General features: G+C 45.8%; 1 protein-coding gene across 1 annotated transcript in view; it reads left to right on the top strand.

Annotated features, from left to right (window-relative positions):
* Positions 1–26,466, top strand: part of LOC119456540 (peroxisomal biogenesis factor 19) — a 56,343-nt gene that overhangs the window by 9,650 nt on the left and 20,227 nt on the right. The window contains exons 3-4 of the mRNA XM_037718373.2: positions 10,120–10,285; positions 24,527–24,609. Of these exons, the coding sequence (XP_037574301.1) occupies positions 10,120–10,285; positions 24,527–24,609 (249 nt within the window). The remainder of the gene's footprint in view (positions 1–10,119; positions 10,286–24,526; positions 24,610–26,466) is intronic.

Genomic DNA, 26,466 nt, shown 5'->3' with positions numbered 1-26,466 from the left:
ACATCTCATGGCACATTTCATTTCTTTCTAAAATGAGAAAGATTTATCGATTGGTTTTCGTTATAAGTGAGAAAAATATTTTTGAAGTTGTCACCCACTGGTCCGTCATCTTCCACGGTGTTCAGTGTTTCCTGAATGAAGTCGCTATTACAAATGCAGGTGAACGTGGAAACAAAACAATACATTAGAGTAGTTTCGTAATTGTTCACATTTGAGTTCCTGAGTACTAGATACCAAGGACAGTGGACATTCCTCCATCAGAAACCCAGATAATGGAGGATCTGCAGGTGTTAGGACTTTTTTTTCAGGGGGCTCTAAAGGGAGTTGCCTATCACCAAGATGTGTAAGCCAGTGTACTGAATCTGGCTAGAAGGGTGAGAGAGTTTTGTGGAAGTGTCGACAAAACGGCGTCACCTTTCGGACCTGCATCCCCTAGTTTTCTGGAGGTATGCGCCTAAGGTGCAACAGGTGATGAAACAGGCCACACAGAGGACTGTGCAGCGAATGGCAGTGGTGGATGCACGACAATGGTGACCGAGTGAATCATGTGGCCATACTGTCATTGGCATGTAGGTTTGACTCAGGTTGCACTGGTAAATGGCAAGAATTACTGTCTGGATGGCATCTGTAAGAGAATGGCATACCTGCCAATCCCCCCAATTTTCGTGTAATGTTTACGAGTTTAGGCTTGTGTTACGACTTTACAAAGGTTGCATCAGATATTATGAAAAATAAATTCTGTTCGCAAGTAAAATTTGCTTGTCTGCCTCCGAACTCCATGCAACTGCCCCTCCTCACCCCCTCCCTCTACGGTGTCGTGTCCAGGGATCTTGCAACTTTGAAAGTTCACAGGTTGACAGGCCAAGGCGGCTTGCATGCCAAGGCGGCTTTGATTTAGAGGCATAGTTAGTGCAAGCTGGCAACCCTGTGGCGATGTGCGCTTGGGATGCACTAACCACATTCGCTCTTCTTGGTAATTTGTGGAATTTTTTCACTCCACACGCGCCCTGAGAGTGGTGGCGTCTGTGCATTTAATTCGGAGACCACAGCAAGCAATGCTGCAAGCGGCCAAAGATGACATTGTCATGGGTGGGACTCCTGCGCCAATTGCGCCATTTTGATACAAATGCACATTCCTGCGCCAACTGCGCCAAACACAGCAACTTTACCAAAATTGCGCCACGCTGCGCCGGAACAGCTTTGGCATGTGTGCTCCGGCAGTGGCGGCGAACAGTGAGCCGATTCGTTTTCCGAAAAAGAGTGCAGCCATTCGTATTTCGCACACCGTGCGACAGCGCCTCCCGCAGTTTTACGTCATTTTCGCGCTTATAACGCTGGACTTTCGGCGCTTCCAGCAAGTGACCGGCGCGCGTGCAGCCTCTCCCGCCTGTTGTCGCTGTTGTCTGCATGACCAGGGCGACTGTATTTAGTGTGTACTTGAATACTATTGAGTCGGCCGAGCGTCGCGGCACACCCTAGATGAGGCGCAAAACTACAAAAAGTAGGCTGAGGGTGGCGCGAGCGAACTACAGAGGCGCGTGCTGCAGCAGGTTCATCTGGCGGGCGTCTCTGTCCCCAGCGCTGGTAAAAGGAAAAACTATCCCAATCTATTTGTAAGTCCATATGGACGAGGCCTGAACCATTTTAACCTATCACGAAGGGCTAATGGTGGATTTGGAATAAAAAGTCGCAGTTTTGCCTGAAAGGCGAAGTATCGATTGTGACAGCAAATTAGTAGACGGCTGTACGAAGTAAGGATGTTAGTTTTATCGGCAGTGTAAGCATGTAAAAATTTGCTAACTAAATTAACAAGCATGGTGTCACGTGCGCACGAGCAAACGGGACCATATCTCACTCGATGACTGCGGAAACTCCCTGTAAAAACGCTGGAGTAAGGAAGCGCAGCAATAGCAGCGACCGAATTGGCTTTCGTGCTGCATCGCTTCAACACTTCAACACAAGCGGCGAAAACACTGCGCACACGAAGCTATCAGCACTCGCACTCTGTCCCCATCGCAGATCGCTTTCAAGATAGGATCGCGCCATATCCAGCAGCCGCCGGGGTAGAACGCCCCTACCACTCCTCCCCCGGTGACTTGTGCGCGACGAATGATGGCGCACTTTCTCCCCGTTTTCCTCCTTTGCGCGCGCAAGATTGAGCTGCCACCGTCGGCTCACCTCATACACTTTCACTCGCATATACAGCATACGGTGCAGCGACGAAGTTATCGCCCATGGACTTTATACATAACATCACGGCAATGCCGGCAGTAGAAATACGCCTGGAATGACCATTTAATCGTCGTCACAATAAAAGCAGATCGGAATAGTTTTACGTTATACCAACCCAGGGTTGATTGCGACTCTCTGAGTCTGCGGTGACATATGGTGACCCAGACATTGTTACAGCATCGATTGGACAGCCTGATTTGAGAACATTTTTCGCTATCATAAGCGTCGGCGCGGTATTATATCGTTCGATCGTAGTGCCACCGATGTTTTCAGCTTTACTGTAAAGCATGCGCCGTTCCACCGCTTGAGCCACTCGTCCGTATTCTAGTACGCTTTAGCTACAAAGTGCGCTTCTACTACGCACTTTGTGTTGGTTTATTCTGTGTTTCGTCGTGGTTTCGAAGTGTGCTGCCATATTCCATTATTCCACCAAAATTTAGATTGGCCTGCTCCAAACTGCTCCAAAATGAAATTTAGTCTGCTCCAAGCTGCTCCAAAATGAAATTTTGTCTGCTCCAACCTGCAATTTTACTTGCTCCAAAAATTGCTCCAAAATGACTTTGGGCAGTCCCACCCCTGCATTGTGTGCATTGCAGAGAAGTGGTGGTGTCAGCTCTCAAAGCCTGCTGCTATCGGAATAATTGAATTCAAAGGAATCACCACATTCCACAGATGTTTGTCTTGTTACGCAATCTTGACTTGGCCATAAATGCGAATTATTTGGCACTATTCACGTGCTATTTATCTTCAGTACATACATAAAGTTGGAATAATAAACAAAATTAGAGCAGCAGCCACTTATAATGGCAATGAAATTTTTCTATAATCTGAATATGACATTTCACACTTTTTTATGGCCAGTACAAGGTAATACAGTCCAACCCACTTATAACAATAACGGTTGGAAAAATATATTGGATATAATAACAATGAGCAGTCTTGGCACCGTGAACTTTTGTGTGTGTTCTATGGTAAAATAAACCTCTTACTACAATGCTTTCATGTGGCATTATCATTAACAATAATTAAATGGGGCTATTGGGTGTGCACGCTGAAAGAAAAGAAACACAAAATCTCTGAAAGAACAACAACAAAGAAAACTAACTGTTGCGCACCTTCACCACACTTGCCTTTGTGCTGCGCATCCCGCTTGGCACACCTTCGTCACATTGCCCTACGCATATGCATCGGCAGCCTCTCTCCCTTCCACCCCTCCGATGTTGACACGAGCAATTCGTCTATCAAAGGGGGGGAAGGGAGAGAGGCACGCGAGACCGGCCATTTCATGGCATGCAACATGCGGGTGCGGCGGCTCACATATTTTATTTTTTTTCAAGGACTTTGCATGCCTTTTTGTTTTGGCACAGACACTCAGTAGTCAGATTTAATCGTTATAGCTAATAATGTGACATGGAAACATTGTAGTACGCTTAGGAGTGTGCGAATATTCGAAACTTTCAAATAACGAATCGAATAGTGACTGATTCGATTCGGTCTTCGAATCGAATACTAGTTGCTATTCGTAAATACGAATATTTTGAATACTTCTCGAATATTTCGGAGCGTCAAATGCACCCAAATAAACTTAAAATTGAACCAAAGGTATGGTAAATTTTTACCCCTACGGGCATAGTATATACATAATACATGAGAATTTGCTTAGTGGAGCAGGCACTTAGGTAACCATACTTTACCGGCTGTACAGCGATCATTCACACTCTCTGAAGAGCCCTGTGCATGCGAATAAACTACTTGTTTGCTTCTGATGCTCTATTTGTGCATTTAATAAACAATACTTCATAACGTACTATGTAATGACAGAAACTTAAAAAAACTGGCATGTGAACACCGTTTTATATTAATTGTGATAATGGCTATTCATTATTCAAGAACTATTGAAAAAATGTTCGTTTTGATTCGATTCGCTTTTGGCACTATTCGATTTTTATTCGATTCGGTCTCAAAAATCGCTATTCGCACACCCCTAAGTAAGCTGTTTACTTTACCATAGCACACACACAAAAGCTCACGGTGCCACACTGCTCATTGTTGCATCCGAATTCTGTTAAAAATGGTAATGCAACAAGTTGGTTGGACTGTACTTCCTTCTTTCTAATTGAAATGCTTCGATGTTTGTCCCTTCTGCTTTTTTTGTGCAACCTGGTTACCGGAGTCATCGATTATACCAATGGGATTGTAATGGCACTTGAATATTGCAATTAGTGGGTTCGACTGTATGTCATACTAGACCGCTTATTGAAAACTTGTGGCATTTTGCACACGCTTGCCACGTTGATTCTTCACCTGTGGCATAACCGCTCAAGCAGGATGGCCACGCAAATTCGAGATGCACATCTAGCAGTACTGCTGCTTCTCTTTACAGCAATTGCCTTTCCACTAAAGATGTTTGTGAAATGCTGCATGTGTCCAACTCGAGTACATTAGTAGAGCTTGACAAATATAAGTTGCCCACCATTGACTAGAAGGAGCTAATGCATGGGACAACTTGTGGCAAGTTAATGTACATTAAACACCCTGTTGTTGTAGCCATGCTTGGAAGTGGGTACTGTGCAAACAGTATTGTAGGATGATGCAGCAGAACACAGCGGCAGGTGATTGTTGCTGTTGGAATACCACCGTGTGCTGGTTGGGGCACAGCCGTCGGGCTCACATAGTGGCCACATTGTGAGTTGTGCTAGCTGTATGGCCAGAAACGCAACAAACCTGAACTTGTATGCCATGTTTGGGGCATTAAAGGGACACTAAAGGCAAATATTAAGTCAATGTGGACTGTTAAAATACCATTCCAAAAATCACACAGTGCTTGTTTTGTGCCAAGAAAAGACTTAGTTTAAGAGAAAATCTCGTCTGAATGTCTGCATACTTTTAGTGCAATTCAAGTCGCCCGCCCCCGAGCGGGGAGTGATGACGTTGCATACACCATCACTGCCCTTTACTGTTGTCGGTGAGTAAAATGGCGTTGGACAGACGACGCTACGTTTTTGGGGCACAACGTAAATGCGCGACCATGGAGAAACTGAGCCAAGACATTCTTGGATTCGCCGCTGCAGCTGCTTTTGATCAAGTGGTGGGGACCGTCTGTGCATCCCGCAACATCATATGCACGTGGAATTCTCTGCTACTTGCAGTGAGTTTTGCAAACCAGCAAAGCAATCGTAGCACTCTGTGATCATGAAACTACTGAAACGCGAAAGCGCAGGCGGTTCAGAGTCAAGCGAAAACGAAACCTTATGGCCGCCCGTGTCATTGTCAAGGATAATGTCAACAAGTTCTTGTTTCTAAAGATCGATTAGAACTGGACAAGTAGCATTTCGTTCTGTGTTTTAATGTAATGCAATGATCTGTTTATTACGAGTGGTTGAGTACCAGTGATAGAATTATGAGGAGTGCCTACGTTATCGGGCTAGTACTTAATCAAGAGTTTCACAGAATACCGTCTGGTCAGGTAAAAGCATTGTTAAAAATGAAGCAGGTCACGGACGAAGGTCAAAATAAAGATAAAATGACTTATTGGGATCCGTACAGATCCCTTGTAGACAGTGGAATGTGAGCTAAGTAGTACAGTTTTTTTGAGGTGTGAGTGAAACCCTAGCTCGTCTATTTAGCAACCGTGGTGTACAGATCGTGCATGTGCCAGCAAGCAGGTGACTTGATCACCAATGGGAAGGATCCTCTCCCTCGGGCACGTTCTCCTGACGTGGTGTACAAGATTCCATTCGCCGATTGCGAATCGGTGTATATTGGTGAAAGTGGAAATTTCTGCAGGCGTCTCAAGCAGCACAAGAATGATGTCACCAAAGGCCACACAGTGACAAATGCCCTCGCAGAGCATGCCGAGAAGACGGGTCACGAGATAAGCTGGGACAACGCACATATTGTGGCCACAGAGAAGAACTTGACAACGAGGCTCAATCTCGAATCACTAATAATTCAAACGACAAATAGCACAATCACTAGATCATCTGCCACTTTAAACCACGTGTAGTCCCGAACTTTGCATTATGCGCTCAACACTACTTAAGATTCTTCTGCTTAGCCGACATTCGATTGTAAACAAGGGATTCGTATGAACCCCGAAACATCATTTTATTTTTATTTTGACCTTAGTCTGCTGGGGGAGTCGCAAATTGCGTCCCACGTTTACCTCAATTTCTCGATTACTAAACCTTTGTTCGCTATAACCTTTGTTCACTGTAACTTGTTCGGCGATCAATTTGCGCTTGGCAGGAGACACGCGGTATGGTTTCTGTCGTATTGGCGACGCTGTCCCAGTATTGATGTGGTGATGTGTACGCGGGAGTGCGGTGGTGACTGAGACACTCTTGAGCAAAGTCAAACACTGACGCATAGCGGGCAAGGAGCTCTTGGAGCGTTTGTTGGTGGGAAGAGGGGAGTGATTTATTAATCATACTCCTAAATTTTGAAGAGTGGTCACTGAGTGGCGAGCTTGCGTCCATAGAAGTAGCAACCGCACGAATGCTTGCAACACTATCTTCTTCAAAGCGTGCTACCTTCAGTCCGGCAGGCAAAACAACCGACTTCGAGGACACATTCACCGTCCAAACGTGAGCACAACCTTCTATGACTTCGATCAGTGATCGAGGGACAAGTACATTTTTCTTTAGAGTGTTGACGTATTCAGCTTCAATTAATCCACAGCAGGAACCAGCACGGACGCGCAACGAGGTCACAGGGATGAACATTGTCGTCTGCGCTGACTAAAGTACATCAGTGGACACGGAAAATACTTCTTGACGATCGTGGGGTGTGAGGGCAAACCTCAACACTTGAAGACGCCTAGCACGTCATTTGAGTGGTGGGAGGTACAGCTGACCGGCGATACCCTGGTGGGACAAGAAGCTATCGTCCAGCAAGTACGTCGAGCAGCCATGGCCAGTGGAGTCCTGGAATGAGGACACCACCCACTCGTCCTCAAGATCAACGACCTCGATTGTCCAAATAAATGTTTTCTCTCTCTCTTCTTGACGATCGGATGGAATGTGGTCTAGCGCGGGTGGTCTGGTATCGCTGCTGAGTGAAATTTCACCAGCCCTGCAGTCTAATGTTGCTCCACACTCCCGTAAAAAGTCAATACGAAGAATTATGCCATGCATGGTGCGTGCTATTACAATAAATTCGGTTCGAAATGCCTTTCCACCAACGGTTATCACGACGAAACATACTCCCACAGGACGTAACAGTTCACCGCCCACTCCGCGAAATGTGGTATTTCCATCCCAAGCAAACATCACTTTCCGTCCGAGGCGATTCTTGAACGCAAGACACATCACAGACACAGAAGCACCAGTATCTACTAAAGCCACAGTATTAACACCATCGACACAAACACACACTTTGTTCTTTACCATGACGAGAGACGGAGGCATTTGAAAAAATGACCGTGCCGCGACCTCTCCTCCATCAGTCGCACCAGCTGGGGCGGCGTAGGTGAGCGGCAACGTGGAGATGGCGATCGGCGTGTCCGAGTCAGCGGTGGAGTCAGGCTTAGCTCGGTCGGACACGGGGGAGTCATTCCTTGGCATGTATGTGTAGTCTTGAGGTGGCTGGCAGAAAGGAACAAATGGTTGCCAGGATGTAGCTTCTTGCATGCGAGGTGGATATGCGCAATCTCGCGGAGTACACTGTGGGCAACAGCGGCAATACCTCACGATGTGTCCCTGAGCCCCGCAGCTGTAGCACACAGGTGGGCTGCGATTTTCGTTGATGTTGGGTACAAACCTCCAAGGTGTATTGTAGGCGGGAGACGACCCACATTGAGGCTGTCTGTCATGTTGACGTTCTAAACTCATTGCTTGTGGCTAGATCATGGTGCTCTGGGCATGGGCGTTGTCAGAAACGGGGCGGTCACCGCAGGCAGGTCGCGGCCAGGCCGCCGGCGCCTCCAAGTAGCGCTCATCAACGGAGCATTGGTGGCACACGGGGTTGGCATCTGGGCCTTGAAAGTGAGCCAGGCAGATACATCCACACTTTCTACGTTGGTCGCGTTCTCCAGCCGACCAAACTTCGGAAGAATGCGGCGAGTTTTCAGAGCCTTGAACGTACGACAGTGACGCCTTAAGTCGGACGGGGTAGTGAGGTCTTCCTTAGAGATAAAAAAATTGTACACATCTTTGGCAATTCCTTTGAGTAGGTGTACGACCTTGTCCTCGTCCGACATGTTTGCATTCACAATTCCGCAAAGCTTCAGGATTTCTTCAATATAGGTCGTACACGTCTCTCCCGGTAACTGCGCTCGTCATGAAAGTGTCTGCTCAGCCTTTTTCTTTCTCGAAAGCAAATCGCCAAAGCATTTCTTTATCTCTTTGACGAAGCTGTCCCAAGTTGTGAGCGAGCCCTCATTATTGTCGAACCACATGAGGGCAGTTCCCGCAAGAAAAAAGACAACGTTAGAGAGCTGCGAAGACGCGCTCCATTCATTGTGGCGGCTCACCCTCTCGTAGTGTCTCGACCAGTCCTCGACGTCCTCATTCGCTTTGCCTGAGAGTGTGCGTGCTTCTCGATGAGGTGTCCAGTAACCGGCTTGCCTCGGGCGAATGCTTTCTGCCGCATTTCCTTGTGAACGTCACCTCCGTCCGAATTGCTCATGTCGGCGTCTCCCGGTGGTAGCCCGGCCAACCGTTTACTGTGTCGAAGGGGTAGTAGAGCTCGGTCGTCCAGTGTGATGTACCCAGCACCTCCACCAAATTGTAACGGATGGGATGGATTTATTTACAACAATGAGGGATGGTTAGCGTAGCGCAAGGGGCACGACGGTCATCCAAGCCCACCAGGCAGCTCCTCGTGCACCCTTCTATCTTCTCTTCATTCGGCTACGCCGTGCAGCGTGACAATATTGACGCCTTGGAAGTTCTCGAGCATTAATCTGTCACTTTAGCTTGACTTAATATTTGCCTTTAGTGTCTCTTTAAAGCCAGCCTTTGATGTTGCCCACTTTAAGAGGAATCTCTGCCTTCGCAGCTCCTATGTAAACATAAGGGAATTGAGAAATCGCTTTGCTTACTGTGCCAAATTTGATGAGGTTTGTTGCAGGTAAAAAAAAATTTTAGATCTACCTTGTGTAGACAGCAGATTTTTATTCAGGCTGTCAATTTTAAACAAAATTTAAACAAGAAATCTGCAAATAAAAAAAAGCTTTATGTTTGCAACTTAAGTCTGCAACAAGAAATGCTATCACCATGAGACATCTTACATGAACAAAATGTATGTATAATACACTGTTCTGAAATATACCACGAATTTGTGAGCAGAATTCTTACAAAACCCTCGCAAATATAGGATCAATTCTAGGTTAGTTGTAAGCTCTGATCACATTTTTTCCATTTGATATGCTGTATAGCTTAAAGAAATGCGAGATTTGTTCTGGGTGCAGAGTTTTGAATTTCTAAACATCCTGAAATTTTTTCAAGCAGTTTGTTGACAGTTCTTTTGAAAGCTTGGAGGCTTTAAATGTACAGTCATGAGCAAAAGTATACGGACCACAGGGACACCGGCAAAATGGAATTTCTTCGTAATTAACAAGCATAAACTGGAATTAATGAATACACTGAAAAGTTCGCAACGCCAACTTTAGACTGCAGTTCTCAGTTTGAAGTTGCATTCATAGGCAGAGGAAAAAATCGACTTTTTCGCTCAACCCCTGGTCCGTATACTTTTGCTTACAACTGTACATTTTGCTTCTGACAGTTGGTAAAACTCAGCTTTCTCTATCAAGTGCAAAAAATTTCATTTAAGTTGGTCCAGAAGTTGTCTAATGAGATGATTTGTTTGTTTCACATGTACTGTATATTAGGGAAATCGAACCTGGCCTTGAGCTTCCTCTTAAGGCTTGCATTTGGGTGCATGCAGGTGCGGCAAGATGGCAACTTGGCAGAACCGCTCGTGGGTGATGAGAGGCAGCATCCGTGGACAGCTGAGTTCGGCCAGTTTGCGGATGTGATGCAGGGTCTGTTGCAGGAGGACCCACAGCTGCAGGAGCAGTTCAGCCGCATCGCACAGAGTGCCAACCGGGCCGGTACGTGTTGACTATGCATTAGCACTCTGTCTAGCACACATACTGGAGTAAAACGTATTTGTGAACTTTTTCGACAGGCAGAATTTCCTCGGTGCATAACTTGACTAGAAGAGACTAACACAAAGCTCTACGTGTGTTCATTTGTTGCATTGCCACTGAACAGCAGTCACAAGTACTATTCACAGACAGAAACAGAAATCAGGACCACTTTTAATGTACACTGACATCCTCCCTTATCTATTTCCTCAGTGTGAATATCAATTTTCTTGCTGTCGTCTGGCATACTACAGGCATTGCCGTAGATTTAAAAACAGATTTAAAATATTTCTGAAAAGCAAGTCACTTGGTCAGGTGCGGCTTCAGATACGCCACCCAGGGTAAACACTGATGGTACCTCAAGCAATTCATACTAATTTGAGGAACCGCCTAATGTCGCTGAGGTTAATTCAGACTTGGTGGGGATTACCTAAAGGTTCCCAATAACATATTCATCAGAAAAAATTGACAGTCACTTAAGCATGCGCCAAAGAGAGTGAAGGCGAAAGCCTGTGCGCTCAAAAGACATTCATTAAATTACTTGGCATTCTCATTCATATGTGTGGTTACTTATTACTTGCTTTTTCCGACCAAAGGTCGCGAGTTCGGGTGCCTTAATTGACGCTAGCTTAAAAAAACTCTGCAGTATTTAACTTCACCCTAATTAATACTAAAGTTCGTGGGTTCGACTCCCACCAAAGGTCGAGGGCGCGTCTCCTACCAAAATTCAGGGGTTCGAGTGCCTAAATAACTCCAAATTAATTAACTGTGTTTTAAATAACTTGGCCTTAATGCCAGAGGTTTGTGTTCGACTCCCACATAAGCTCAAGTGTTCAACTCCTACTGAAGGCTGTGGGTTCGAGCGCCTGAATTAACTCCATCTTAATTACCATGATGACAGTGACCCGCGCACCATCAAAATCGTTACGCAGCGTTGCTTGCTCACTCGGAGAAGATGATGACGACGGTGACCCACGCAGCATCACTATTTGTTGCGTGAGCATTTGCATATAGGTAAGACACGATGCCGGGTCGGTGTAGTAAGTGAATTACTACACCGAGTCGTTATCGTGTACGATTTCGCTTCGACGACACTGTTTTCACTCAAGGACATTGAAGGTCAACTGAACGATGAGACATATAAGGCTTACACCTAATTGTCTTCATTCGACAAGTGGCGAAATAGGTTTGTGAATGTGTTGCTGCACACACAAACGTTTGCATAAGACCTGATCAGCCTGTATTGCAATCATTCTCATGCTGTAGCTACAGGTAGACGAAAGTATGGTCAATGCATACACTAAATCTCCATCCCCTGTCAGTTTGACAGATTGACTACACTTTGATAGCCAAGTGATCATGGGTTTCTTCACAAGTCACCCTTTAGGCAAAGACATCGATGGTGCATTTGGTGCCAAGCAAGCTATTGAAAGTGTGGTTTTGGACACAAAATGCTGTGCTGTGTAGTAGGTTGTTACACTGGGTGCATCACAAGCTGCCAAACGCTAGTGAGAAGAGACATTCTGTGCACATTGTGTGAAAGTTATGTGCCATTGCTGACATATTTCTTTTTTTTTATGTTTCATCTTTACCTCAATGCACCCTGATGTTAATATGTTTCAGCGTCTTTCACTTGCTTTTCTTTCACAGGTGTTGGGTAATGTGCAGTGCAGCAGGTGTAGGGGGTCACATCACATATCTTTGATTGTTAGTAGAATGGAGTTACCGTAATTGTGTGACCTTGAGTGTGTGATAAAATATTGCTACACATACATTCGTTTACTTTTTACCGGTACATAATCTCCTTCACTGTAGTATACACGCTAGAGCTCTGCACGGGCCCGGGCCGGGCCGGGCCCGGGCTTAAAGCTACGGGCCCGGGCCGGACTCGGGCTTGAAGCCACGGGCCCGGGCCAGACTCGGGCCCGCTCATTAAAGGACTTAAGTAGGCCTTCGAGCACACGCAACCGTTATGCATTGCATGCTTCAATGCATTCTGTGCCAAGCTGAAGTCACAAGTGAAAAATGACTGTCATCATCATCATCAGCCTATATTTATGTCCACTGCAGGACGAAGGCCTCTCCCTGCGATCTCCCATTAACCCTGTCTTGCAATAGGTGATTCCAATTTGCGCCTGCGAATTTTCTAACTTCATCACCCCACCTAGTTTTCTGCCGTCCTAGACTGTGCTTCCCCTCTCTTCGTATCCATTCTGTAGCTCTAATGGTCCATCGGTTATCCATCCTACGTATTACATGGCCTGCCCAGCTTCATTTTTTCCGCTTAATGTCAACTAGAATATCGGTTGTCCCTGTTCTCTGATCCACACCGCTCTCTTGACTCTATATCTTATTGGATGACTGTACATCTTATCGAATAAAATAGTAAAACATATGATGTTCTCATTTTAACAGCCGAGCTGTTTCAGCCGGGCGCAATGTGTCTGCTGAATCCAAAAAAAGTGTGCCGATCTTGGTAGCAGTATAGAAAGGGTCCAAGCGCAATGGCACATACACCTGTGAACTAGCGAAGCTAAGCCTGGATAAGTCTAGCTAAGAATGGTGGGGACTACTTAAACTTAGTCAGTCATCGATAGGCAATTGATAGCCAATCAATAGCTAGTCGATAATTGATCAATAACCAATAAATTCCGGAAACTTCTGTAGGTGACTTGGTAGTGCTTAGCCTAGCCCAAATACGTGGCCAATATCTTGCGATAGAAAATCTAAAGCCAATAAATAGCTAATCGATAAACAATCAATTATAAATAAATTACGGGGAATGCTGGGGATGACTTGGTAGTACTTAGCCTAGCCCAAAAGCCAGGACTAGTTAGGTGCCCATCAGGTCCGCTGTCTCTTTAGCATTACGCCGGCAGTGCTACGCTATTTTTATTTTCCACAAAAACAAACATTGTTTCCGCGTAAGGAAAAATAAATTATACAAAGAACCACTCCTCAAACCATTTCCATGTTACCGCTTTTGCGATTGCACTATTACCAGTGTCGATACTATTGCATTATTTTAGCGCTAAGGCCAGTTACTTTTGTGGTTCAATGCATAAAACAGCGTTTTCCTCAAAAAGTTAACTGGAACGCCATTCATTTCGTCGGGCACTTTGAAAATTAATATCTCGAAACTGTTTCAGTCCTGAGAATTCATTCCAAGTGGATACGCCTTGCGAACGCAGCGGCTATAATTCGTAGATTGAAAGATGTGCCGTAAAATGAATAATTAAAAAGTTAATTAGCGTAATTATGTTAAATATTCAATTACGCGTTTTGACCATTCATTAGGCCAGCCGCGTCAGAATTAGCTTGGAACTACATAAAACAATTATCCTCCTTAGAGCGTCGTCACATTAATGCGAACACAAGAAATCCTGAGATATGGTCAATTCCATACTTCAGGACACTCTATAAGCATCAGTCGTTAATACATAACCTACCATTCACTTTGAACAAATACAGAAATGTCGATAATTTCAGTAAGAAAGAACTCAGCCCATACGTTGGTAGCTTGTGATATATCTGATGTGATTATTATTCTGCCTTCGTGTATGGCTCTGAGTATATAATGTACATCCTGTTTCGTTTTATTAGCAAATGTTAATCTTGTAAAATTCAGTCTCATGCTATGTTGTATAGCTGGTGTTGCCTTGTTTTGTATAGCTAGTATTGCTATTGTATACTTTATATAGGCTGATGATGATGATGATGATTGCCATTGTAGTGTGGTTTAAAATGCATTCTGTTAAAACTTTTCCTAATTCTCTTAACTCGCCGTGACGGAAATATTCTGTTTTTCCGTTCATAGCTATTTCGTCCGTGAGGAATTCCAGCGACAGCTGGAAATATATATGTGAATTATTGTACATGTGCGCACACTGTTTGCTGACGTACTATTGCCTTGCCTGCTGTTTCGGGTCACGTCAAGCTACGTATGTAGCTTTTAGTCCAAAATGACCGTCAAGCATGTAAATTGGAGAATAAATTGATTTGATTTGATTGATTTTGTTGGACACTTTGAAAATTATTATCTCAAAACTGGTTCAGTCCTGAGAATTCGTTCCAAGTGGATACGCCTGCGAACTCAGCGGCTATAATTCGTAGATTGAAAGATGTGCCGTAAAATAATTAATGAAAAAGTTAATTAGCGTAATTATGTTAATTCTTCAATTAGGCGTTCTGTTTTCTCTTGGAAGTAATGACCGCCTCATCGAGTAGTTTACATCAAGGATTATTATATAATTGTGCAATCTGCAACAGGCAATTTTTAAAATTTGGTTCAGCTAAAATGAAACACCCTGTATATTTGCATACTAAATGACATCATAGAACCATATCGTACAAATCAAGGTAAGTGCATGGGCACCAGCGGAAAAATAGCGGCACAGGCAATGGGCCGGATTACTGATGTTCCCGTGGGAGAAACAAAGATTTCGGCCTTTTATTGCTTATATACTGCAGCTGATTAAATAAACCTCGAGAAGTGAGGCTGAAAGATACGGTACAATCTGTAAGTAAAAAAAGATTTTTTTTTCTCTCTTACAGGCCGGGCCTGGTCACGCACACGCAGGCCCTAGCTAAGCTTAGTAATGAACGCCCGGGCCCGGGCCGAGCCCGGGCTCAATAGCACGGGCCCGGGTCGGGCCCGGGCTTGGAACCACAGGCCCGGGCCGGGCCCGGGCTGGTCTCGGTCATGTACGCCCGGGCCGGGCTCGGGCTCTGTATTACGGGCCCGGGCTGGGCTCGGGCCTTGTAAAGCGGGCCTGGGCCGGGCTCGGGCCGAAAAATCCGGCCCGTGCAGTGCTCTAATACACGCGAGCCTCGTTATAACGAAGTTGAAGGGGGGAGCCAAAATTACTTCGTTATATCCATTATTGCCATTTACTGCAATATATGCCCAATGGGGTGCACAATTGTAAACATAGAAATAAGAAGACGGCTTTAGAAGTCCATGGAACCGTTACACGGCCATGCATGCTATGAAATTTGAATAAAATAACAAAGGAATATTCAGCGTGTGCAACACGCAACTTCTTAGCACCTGACGCGACAGCCTTAAGGTAGCTGCCTTCTGTTCCATTGTGATGGTCTTTCTCTTCCACTTTACACTTGGCTCGTCGTGGTCAAGCAGCACTTGGCACACAACACAGCGCTCGGCTGTGTGATCGAGGAGGCAAGCGAACTTCGCTGAGCTTGCTTGGCTCGGCCGGCTTGTGGCCTCTGGGGCCAATGCAATCGCACCGGAGGCCACATCGCAATTGCACCGGGGCCAATGCAATCTCGGAGGCCACATCCAATTGCTAGCCCGCGCGGCGAGCCACAGGGAGAGGGATAAGTGAATGCACTAATCTTTCGCACTGCCGCGTAGACAGGCGCAAGCACGGCCTGGGCGTGACCCCCGAGATTCCACCGCGGATGTCTTGGAGGTCAGGCCCAGCTGTGGCAGCCTGCGAGGCACGCTGCAGAGAAGTGAATGCACTAATCTTTCGCACTGCCGTGCGTAGCCGTGCAGCATAGTACAACTCGCGCAGGCTTGCACGTGCCCCCTGAGATGGCGCCGGTGAGATCTCGGAGGTCACGCCCAGCTGTACCTGCCTGCGCAGCGCGCCGTGCAGGCAGGTGCGCAATAGAAGTGGATGCACTAATCTATTGCAGCGCTGCACGTTTCGCGCAGCGGGACACGGCTTGCGAAGCCAAGCACGCAGGTCAGTGGACAAGTGCAATAGTGAGCCGCTGCTTGTGCCGCTTGACCGCAGTTACGCGTTGTGGAGAGAAAGACCAGCGTTGCTCGACGACGTAACGACGCTGTGATGCTGGAGTTGTGAACGGCCGTGGCAAACAAGGGCTGAACCCGAGGAAAGTGATGTACTCGGCACGGAACGGTCGGGCATTTCTTGGTTTCAGAGATGAATCTAGTTCATTATATTCATTGGCAGGACAATTTCACATTGTTAAAATGAGGTTTTAAAGTCATGGATCTCTATAGGGATTTCAAGGGCAACTTCATTTACTTTGTTATATCCTGTTTCGTTATAACGAGGTTCGAGTGTACATGTTATTGTGTTATCGCTTCCACACGCGATGCACTTGCTGTACCGCAGTGATGTTACTGCAGCGCCAATTGTGCCAAACTGGTCCTTATGGCGAACCCTGCTACATTTTTGTGAAGTATGATAAATCTGCACCCTGCACCGAAAGGGTTGCTTGCGCTTTTGAAAAAAGAAACTGTGTCCTCAGGCACCATTTTCCCACAAAATCGAGAGTGACATATCGTAGACTGTCAGCTTCATTGGTGGTTGGGTAGACCGAGCCAAGCCCAGCCCAGCCATTCGCTTTTGTGTTCTCTTATTTTCCGCTGCAAGCAGGTTGCTTAGGCATCGAGGTAGAATCGATTCTCGGGCGCTATAATGTAAAATGATTCCAAACTGTTTTGATTCCAAATTCCTGATGTCAAATTTACGTAACCACCGACGCAAGCATCGGGCGGTGACTTGCAGCGTTGTCTGAACCCAATCAAACACTCTCCTCGTTTATAGGAGGTCACCTTTGTTCGCTTTCAAAACCAATAACATTGTCTACACTCAGCGGTTTTTCTTATCTAATTGGCTGACAAGAGGTGAGGAGCACGCTCTAGTGGAGAGGGTTTTGATTGGGCCGAGCCAGCACAGTGAAAATAGATAACCGCATGAAGAGGGTGGTGCCGGCTTCTCCTATTGGTCCGCTTCGCCTTACTTAGCTTGCTGGTCGAAAATCGCGGCAGCGTGCAACGGAAAGATAAGAATGGCCGCTAAAACGGATCCTCAGCAAGGAAGAGTTGGCAGAGCGATGTCGTATGCATGCCGAAAGGGCTCGATAACGTTTTACTGCCACACAAAAAGGTTTATCATGCGCAAATAAATGCATGCTCACTGGCAGGTGCGAGTAGCGAGGGCCTGAGCGATCGGCGGGCAGCCATCTTCTATTCCTTTTGGAACTGGGCAGTCTGTGGCTATTCAGAAAAAATTGCAGTTTTGTTTGGCATATTAATGCATTTTTTTTGCGTACACGCAACTTTGATGTGGTGAATTTTCGCGGTTTTGTGAGGTCGCGTGGCAGACAGGCGAAGTGGGCATAGCCAGAAAACATTGGACCAATAGCACAGGGCTAATGGTGAAAAGGCGTCGTATCAGGAATGATTATTTTTCTTTTGTGCAGTTTAATCATGCATAATTAGTGTGTACACGTTATATCAGATGGGGAGCTATCGTGGTTTTTGTGACGTTGCGTGACAAACAGGCGAAGTTGGGAGTGGCCCGAAAATGGTTTGACCAATCATGGAGGCTGATTGCAGAAATTGGAATCAAAACAGTTTGGAATCATTTTACGTTATAGCGCACCTGGTCGCTTTTCACGTGACATCGAGTGGTCGCATTGTGCTCTTCACCCCACCCCAAACTCTATCACGTCGCACGTGCTTGCTCGCACGCATCTGTTGTGTGATACGGTCGCTGACAAATTTTTCGGACTTCCCCGTGGCACCGCCGCATCCACTATGTTACTAATGTATAATGGTGACTGAATTTCGTGGGCGGGATGACAGGTGGCAAGTCGCTGTGGTAATTCGGTCATCAATATGTCCTGTTTGTCACTCGACGTCACAAAAACCACGATAGCTCCCCATCTGATATAACGTGTACACACTGATTATGCATGATTAAACTGCACAAAAGAAAAATAATCATTCCTGATTCGACGCCTTTTCACCATTAGCCCTCTGCTATTGGTCCAATGTTTTCTGGCTACTGCCCACTTCGCCTGTCTGTCACGCGACCTCACAAAACCGCGAAAACTCACCACATCAAAGTTACGTGTACGCGAAAAAAATGCATTAATATGCCGAACAAAACTGCAATTTTTCCTGAATGGCCACAGACTACCCAGTTCCAAAAGAACCTCTTCATCAGTCAGGTGTGATATCACATGATAGGGCTAGACTGGCTGCTTCAGAAACTGAGTTCAGGTCCACTGGTGATTGGGTGTTAACTACCAGGAAAGCCTGCCTAGTTTGTGCACTAACTGAACAGAATGGCAAAAGCATGCATGTACGCACGAAGCTCTGAACTGAATTCATGCAATACAGCCTAATATTCAATGAACAAGAATGGAACAGAGGGGCCCGATTAATCATAAGAAGCCAACAAACATCGATACCAAGGACCTGTATTTACTAATTGAATTACAGAAATGATAGTGGATGAAAAAAAATGTGGGCAGCTTGCACTAGTGGTGCAAGGCTGCAGTAAACAGCGGAGCTGGTGATCGACCTAGCTTCTTCCAGGTTTTACTAGCCTTGGCTAAGTTTTGCTAGGAAATGCTAAGTTCTGCTAGGCACGGTATTCCGAATCGGCTCACCGCCGACACGCAGATTCTCGCTTGGCCGCACGACGCGCTTCGAGGTGAGTGGCTTCTTCTTCGGGTGTCCAGATCTTCTTTGGTCGTACCATGTCAAGGCCATTTCAAGGCTACATGTACTCTCCACAGAGTCAACGAGAGTTCTGCCGCCGTTGCGGCGGCTCCGAGCTTAATCTCCCCGATGACATCATGGCCAAGCGTGCGCCGCGCGCATGCTCTCCTCCCCTCTCCTTAACGTCCCATGTCAAGGCAACATGTGCACAGTACGGAGAGGAGGCGAAGCACACGCCGCTCTGCGAAGTGGTTGCTAGGCAACGCGCAGTGACGTCATCACCAGGAGCAGTTTTTGTTCGCACTACGCGACGCAACCAAGAGCTTAAACAGCTCCGCTGTTAAAAATTAGGAAGATCCAACCCTGGTTTCTATGCAAGAATGCGTCACATGTGCTTTGGGTGGGGGTTATTTGTGGACCTATGTTGCACAATGTGTAGGGAGGGGTAAGCAGATGATGGTCAGTCAGCAGTCTGAATGCAAAAACGTTTGTGTAGTTAGCTTTAGGCTCATGTTAGAGAACCCCAGGTGGCTAAAATTAAACCGTAGTCTTTCACTTCGATGTGCCTCAAATTCTAATCATGCTTTTGGCACGTAAAACCTCAGAATTTAACTTAGTGTTTTTTTTTTTTTTTAATGAGTGTCATGGATGCGATACCAAACCGCAACAAATAGCCTTACTGAATGTTTCCACCGAACTCTGTCAGGCATGATTTCTATGTACTACATCGGCCCATACTACACTAACTGGGATATCATTCTTCTCTTCGTCACCTTCTTATAAAAAGCCAGCAGATCCCAAGCCCTGTGGGAATCGATGTTATGCGAAGCAGTGTGTGGGGAGCTGGCTATGCCGCATCACTTGACGTCACCTTGCCATGTATTCCATGGCCTAAATGACACGCATGTAATGATATGCATGTTGTGACCTATCATTAATGTTCGTCATACACTCTTGTCATACTATGCCAATTTTGGTACCTACCAAGCTAACTAAATGACCATGAGAGCATCAAGACGTAGGGGGCTTCATGACCTACATGACACACGTCATGATATTGATGTCATGAGCTATCATTTATGTTCCATACTGAAACCATTCACAGCGCGAAATGACAAGAACACACAGAAAAGATACACGGACAAGCGCTGACTATCGACAGACAACTTTATTTAAATCATACATATAAATAAGCAATGATGCACGTTACAAGAACCAAAAAATTGACAATGTGAAGGCACAATAGTCACGAAATGACCATGATAATCCATCGTATCGTATCAACCTCTAAAGAAACTTGGCCAGGTAATCTATCTCCGACTTATGGAGCAAAACAGACGGACGCGCAACACACGTGTCCCCCGCCTTATCAATGAAGTAGGCTTCCACTATCTCCCGGACAGATTTTTCCCCGTGCCTCAATAGTACTTTGGTTTTTGAAACCACTGGAGTGCAGCCGCAATTCTTGCAGTGCAAGGCAAGATTCGAAGACGGCTGTCCCCTCAGGGAAGCCTCATGCTCCCTCAGGCGCACATTGACGCATCTTTCCATCTGGCCAATGTACAGCATTTCGCACGAGATAGGAATCGCGTACACTACTCTTTCTTTGCATTGAACAGGCTTTTCACCATGCGTAATGCCGCACATGCATAGTCCCTGATCCGCCTTCTCTGCCCTATTGTGCACGTCAACAAAAATCCTGCCCAACTTATTGTTCTCTGAAAAAACACCATTAACACCGTACCGTGCTCCAGTCTTCTTCAAACGGTGCGAAAGGCCATGCAAATAAGAGAGAGAGAGAAAACATTTATTGAGCTCAAAATGACGGCGTCTTCTCAGATGACGGACGGGGTGGTTCCCTGGTTTCGGGACCCATATACGGCCAGCAGCTCCTGGCCCCTAGCTGCCAGCGCAAGCTGGATCGACAGGGCGAGGCTGGACCGTAAGGTCTCCCATCGCTCATGGGGTGGGGTAGTGGGGGACGGAGGGTGGATTGGGGGTATAGGGGATTTGAGTGACGTGCACTCCATCAGGATGTGTGCGAGGGTGCCTGTGTTATTTTTGCAAAATGGACAAATGTCCTCTTCGGTTTCTGGGTAGAATTTGCAAATAAGGAACGCTTACCACATGACCGTCACCCCTCGCCTGTGCTCTCCCACTACTCTTGCACTTCAACTTCTCCAGATTCCTTTCACTCAAGAAGGCCAAATACCGTACGGGGTATGTCCACTTCACCTAGTCTTCCCAGCTGTCTAGTAAAGCTGTCCTCCATCGGGCAAGATTTCTTCAGGGTAGCGGTCAAACAGGAGCAAGCAACAGCATTCTTAACTACTTTAGAGTGCCCTGAGCAAAAATCAAGAACTTTTAAATTAAAAAAAAAAATTAAATTATGGGGTTTTACGTGCCAAAACCAGCTCTGATTATGAGGCACGCCGTAGTGGGGGACTCCAGAAATTTAGACCACCTGGGGTTCTTTAACGTGCACCTAAATCTAAGTACACGGGTGTTTTCGCATTTCGCCCCCATCGAAATGCGGCCACCGTGGCCGGGATTCGATCCCGCGACCTCGTGCTCAGCAGCCCAACACCATAGCCACTGAGCAACCACGGCGGGTGCAAGAACTTGTTTAACCGACTGGGGAGAATACATCCAGTAGGTGTGTAGAACCCAAACCAGACTCTCAAGTCCTAAAATTGGATTACCCCATTTTCCGGCACTTCACACGTGAAACTGAGCCCCGACCCCTTCTCCTTGAAAAGATTAAGTACCTCGGCCCGCGCTGTATCAGACCTACTTGCGTGCACCAGTACAAGAAAATCATCGACATACCTAAATGTTTTAACCGCTACACCCTTCAGAACAGGCTCAGGCAGGTGATCCACTCTACTCAAAAAAATGTCACTAAGAATCGGTGCCACCCTTGAACCTATACACACTCCCGACTTCTCTGTGTAAATGTGACCCCTCCATTCAATAACAGTGGAAGATAAATAAGCAAGCACCAAAAAAGCACTCACTGAGATGCCACAGCTACTCACAAACTTCTGTTCATCGTTGTTGTCCTGAATACAGTATCTTGCGCACGTCATCAAACCTTGGTGCGGTAAGGAGTAGAACAAATCCCCAATGTCAATGCTGAACCCCCACATGGGTTGGGGCGTCTCTGTTGCAAGGGACTGAACCAAATCACCAGAGTTCTTAACACGAAAAGGGTCCTCAATATACAAGTCCGAAAGGTGCCTCTGGAGATACCCTGAGACTACACACTGCCACGTCCCACGTTCGGAAACAATGAGGCAAAAGGGGTCACCCACCTTGTGCGTCTTGACAGTGAAGAATTAACATCCAAAGTGTAGAGCTCTCCGTTTTTTTTACAGCGGCTCGCAACTTCTCCAACTTGCGCCTGAAAATATCCTAACTTCATCATCCCACCTAGTTTTGTGCCATCCTCGACTGCGCTTCCCCTCTCTTGGTATCCATTCTGTAATTCAAACGGTCCACTGATTATCCATTCTACGCATTACATGGCCTGCCCAGCTCCATTTTCTTCCTCTTTTAATGTCAACTAGTATATCAGCTATCCCGATTTGCTCCCCGATATACACCGCTCTCTTCCTTTCTCTTAACGTTAATGCTAGGCCTAACGTTATCATACAGGAAGAGTAATAGTAATATCAATAATAGTAGTAATAGCAATAGTAATAACAAAGTAGTAATATGCTTCAAATCTGTCTGGGAGATAGTGGAAGCCTACTTCATTGATAGGGCGGGGGACACGTGTGTTGCGCGTCCATCTGTTTTGCTCCATAAGTCGGAGATAGATTACCTGGCCAAGTTTCTTTAGGGGTTGATACGATACGATGGATTGTCATGGTCATTTCATGCCAATTGTGCTTTCACATTGTAAATTTTTCGGTTCTTGTCACAGGCATCATCACTTATTTATATGTGTGCTTTCAATAAAGTTGTCTGTTAATAGTCAGCGCTTGTCCGTGTATCTTTTCTGTGTGTTCTTCTCGTTTTGCGCTGTGAATGGTTTCAGTATGAAATACCAACATGCCCAACATACCGTCCTTTTGAAGCATTTATGTATGTCATAGACTCTTGTCGTACTATGTCAATTTTGGTACCTACTAAGTTAACGAAACGACTATGAGTGAGAGCACCAATACGTAGGGGGCTAGACAGGTAGATACATACATACATACATACATACATACATACATACATACACACACACATACACACATACATACATACATACATACAGACACACATACATACATACAGTCAACGACCGATTTTCTGGACGCCCGATTTTTTGGACATGCTCGATAATTTGGATGCCTTCGCAGCACCGCCACGTACACCATAGAGTCAATGTATGAGAACTTCTGAAATTTCGGACGCAAAAAACCTTCGTCGTCTGATTTTTCGGACTTTTTGCCTTGACTGCAAGTCCAAAACGGCATTAATCAAAGCCACCGCTGCCGCCATTTCGACTTTCTTGCTGCCTCTAACCGGTGCTCTCGCACGCAGATTCGCTGGCAGCCATTGCAACCATCGCAACAACGCTAGGCCTAGTTACTTCGATGTTCGCTATTCTTTGTTTGGGGCCGAGTTTTTCATTGAAATAATTCGCCGCTGTTAGTAATGTCACGACTCTGCCTTTGTAATCCTCGAGAATGGCTGAAGCTCGGAAAGCACGACGCGTTGCATAATGCTGGTTCCCAAAAGTCAGTTTCGCCTCAATATAGAAGTGATACGCAGTGAAGCATACCAGGCGTGGGAAGGAGCAATTGTCACGGGACACAGTATGCCTTAATTAAACACGCATGAACACTCAATCAGTCAGCAGCAGTATTCATCGTCAAATTTTACACTCGGTAATCAGATGAATCCACCACATGATGTAGGGGATTGCATAGTGTGCCAGTGAAGAAACAAGGTGAAGCTGATAACAGCTTTGCTTCTGCTCTCGGCTGGCAAAAGCAAGACTGACTTACCCTTTTCCCCACAATGAGCTAGGCCGCATAAGGGGTTTTTAAGGAGTTTTTAACACATAAAGTCTTTGTGTCCATCAAGGCACAACTACTCGCATAGCTAGTGGTGTTTTTATCAATATCATTGATAGACTTTTCACCTGTATAATTTTGAGTAAATTATACGAACCTCCACTGTACTTACAACGTACCTTTTGTTTCATGGAGCGCTCCGTCTGAAGGGTATGTTACCTAATAGCGGTGAGATGAAGGAGAAAGTTCTCAAACACCTCCAAAGTCTCCACATAGCCCGTCAACATTTTTCTGTGGTTTTCAAGTAACTTAAACGCTTTTTAAGCGCACGTTCAAGCATCACTCCTACTTGCTTCGCAGTCCACAGTGAGGACTGTGACATAGTGGTGATGTAATTTTTAATGTTTTAATTTAGGTTTAGGGCAAACGACCATTTATTGCTTTCACGTGGTTTGCCCACTGTAAAGGCTTCTTATAATGTTTTGCGATTGCTTTCCTAAACCTTCTCTAGAAGACCATTCTGCTACTCCAAAACACATTTTGGGCTACACTAAAAGCTGCTCGGAATTGGCATGGGCCAGTAACATCAATCTGTACTGAAATATTCATGAATGTTGTCGTCGTTTCATAGTGAAGTAGGCCCATCTTAATGCCTGAGAATTTATGGCCTGACTTAACCGTTTTATGTCAAGACTTTCTTGGGAGAAAGTGCAGCTGTTCTGTCTCTGCGAATTGCAGCCTCTGCTGCCTCGGATGAGGAGTTTTCTGCTACGCTGAATGAAACCTTGCGGAACATCTCGGACACAGCCCTTGCTTTTGGGGTAAGCATGCTGGAGCCAACAGCCAAGTCGCAGGAACAGCATTGTTTTGTCTTCAGTGCATGCGAATGCTCGTATTTACTTTGTAACTTTGTGCACAAATGTTACATATAAGCAGCAAGAAATAATTAAAAGTCACCTGGTGGCTTTTGAACCCCTTAGGAAAGGCATTTGGTACTTTTTTAAGACATTGAGTAAAGTTGAGGAGGCAGATGTCACATTTGTCGCTTTGTTTGGCTCAGGCTGCACCTACTTGGAAGGTCACGGTTTGTGCCGCACTGCAAGGCCTTACTATTGGTGAAGGGTTTCACCATTGTATGTTGTACTCTCAAGGAGGCTCTGGACAGGTTTGAACATGGTTCAGTGAACCATTGCACTTAATAGAGGTCACAGCTGTTGCGGTATGTGCCAGTTTATAGTGTAAAAATGGACAAAATTAGACAAAGCTCTGTCACACCTTTTCTACAAAACTGAGAACACACTGAAGTGAGTGTGATGCCTTTCCATGAATATACTTTTGCAGAAATTTTTGGAAAGGGCCTAGTAATAATTGAGGTATAAAGAGTGCAGTGGTTACTTTCCCTACTCACCCTTAAGATAATGTTTCTTCTGAGATCGCCGATAGCGGTGCACTGCCTATTGCTCCTTTCTTTTATTTTTTCCACTGTGCACATGCGGTAACCCTTCAAGGATGGCATCTGGTAAAGATGCTGGAGATCGACAGAGAAGTGACAACACGGATGGGACACGTTAACAACCACTGCTTTCCATTTGCTAGAAGATTGTAGGGATGTGCATGTGTGCATTCTCTCAGGAGTAATAATGAACAATCACTCAATGGCTGCAGTCTGTGGGCCATTGCTTACTAGATGGGGCAAAAGTGGTCAGAAAGTGGCTGCCAGATACCCAAATCCCACAACGCCAAGTCAATCTCAAGTCGCCAATGAAGAGCTTGTCTTCAAAAAGCCTAGAGTAACATGTTGCCTAACCAAACTAAGATACACGAGAGCGCTGCTGAAATTCTGGCTTACCTCACCATTCTCGAAGATAGCACTGGACATGGAGAATTTTGAAAGCTGCTTCACAGATGCAACAATTCTATCAATTTATAGCATGCACCATGGCCAGGGCTGCTTGCACTGGCCAAACTTAGTGATCGATCGTTTCTCACGCTGGTGCCGCCACTATGGGGACATCCTATGTCTGACCTTCATCACAAAGATGAAGGTGAAAACGAAAGCTACGCTTGCATGGCACCCAATGCTTCACACTCCATTGCTATGCTTCCCCTGCTTGCCCCACTTCCCTTCCAAACACCCTCTATCGTGCCACAGGGGCGCAAAGAGTGGACACAGTTTCAGAAAAGCACAGTAGAAGCCAGGAGGTGGTTGAAGCATATCCCAACATGCCACCGTAAGTCTAGACTGAGCAGTGCCTACTTGCATTGCTGGTTCTACAACGGCTCCGGGCTAACGCTACAAGAGCGGCCGCAAGGTATTGTGATAGCCCCCCCTCCCCCCCCCCCCTTTTTTTTTTCTTTATGCAGTCGTTCAAAGCATAGTGCACGCAGCTTGTATAAGCTTCTCATGTTGCTGCCTTCACCGCGATTATAGCTATGGCTCTTTCAAAATTGACCATAGGTTGGCAAAATAAGGAAAGCACACTTGCTCACTCGCAAAATATTTGCTTAAGACTCGCTCAGACTGGGACTCACCAGAATTCTACTCAGCCGGGCTCACTCAGACTTCTGGGGTCGCTCAGAGGCCAAGAAGTTTGCTGACCTATAGGTATGTCGCGTATGAAAAAAAAAGACATAGGTGTGCGCCGATGTAATTCAATGTAATGTTGAGTTTCATAGTT

Source organism: Dermacentor silvarum, chromosome 6, assembly GCF_013339745.2.
Source record: "Dermacentor silvarum isolate Dsil-2018 chromosome 6, BIME_Dsil_1.4, whole genome shotgun sequence".
Lineage (NCBI taxonomy): Eukaryota > Metazoa > Arthropoda > Arachnida > Ixodida > Ixodidae > Dermacentor > Dermacentor silvarum.
This window is presented reverse-complemented; position numbering and strand designations above follow the sequence as displayed.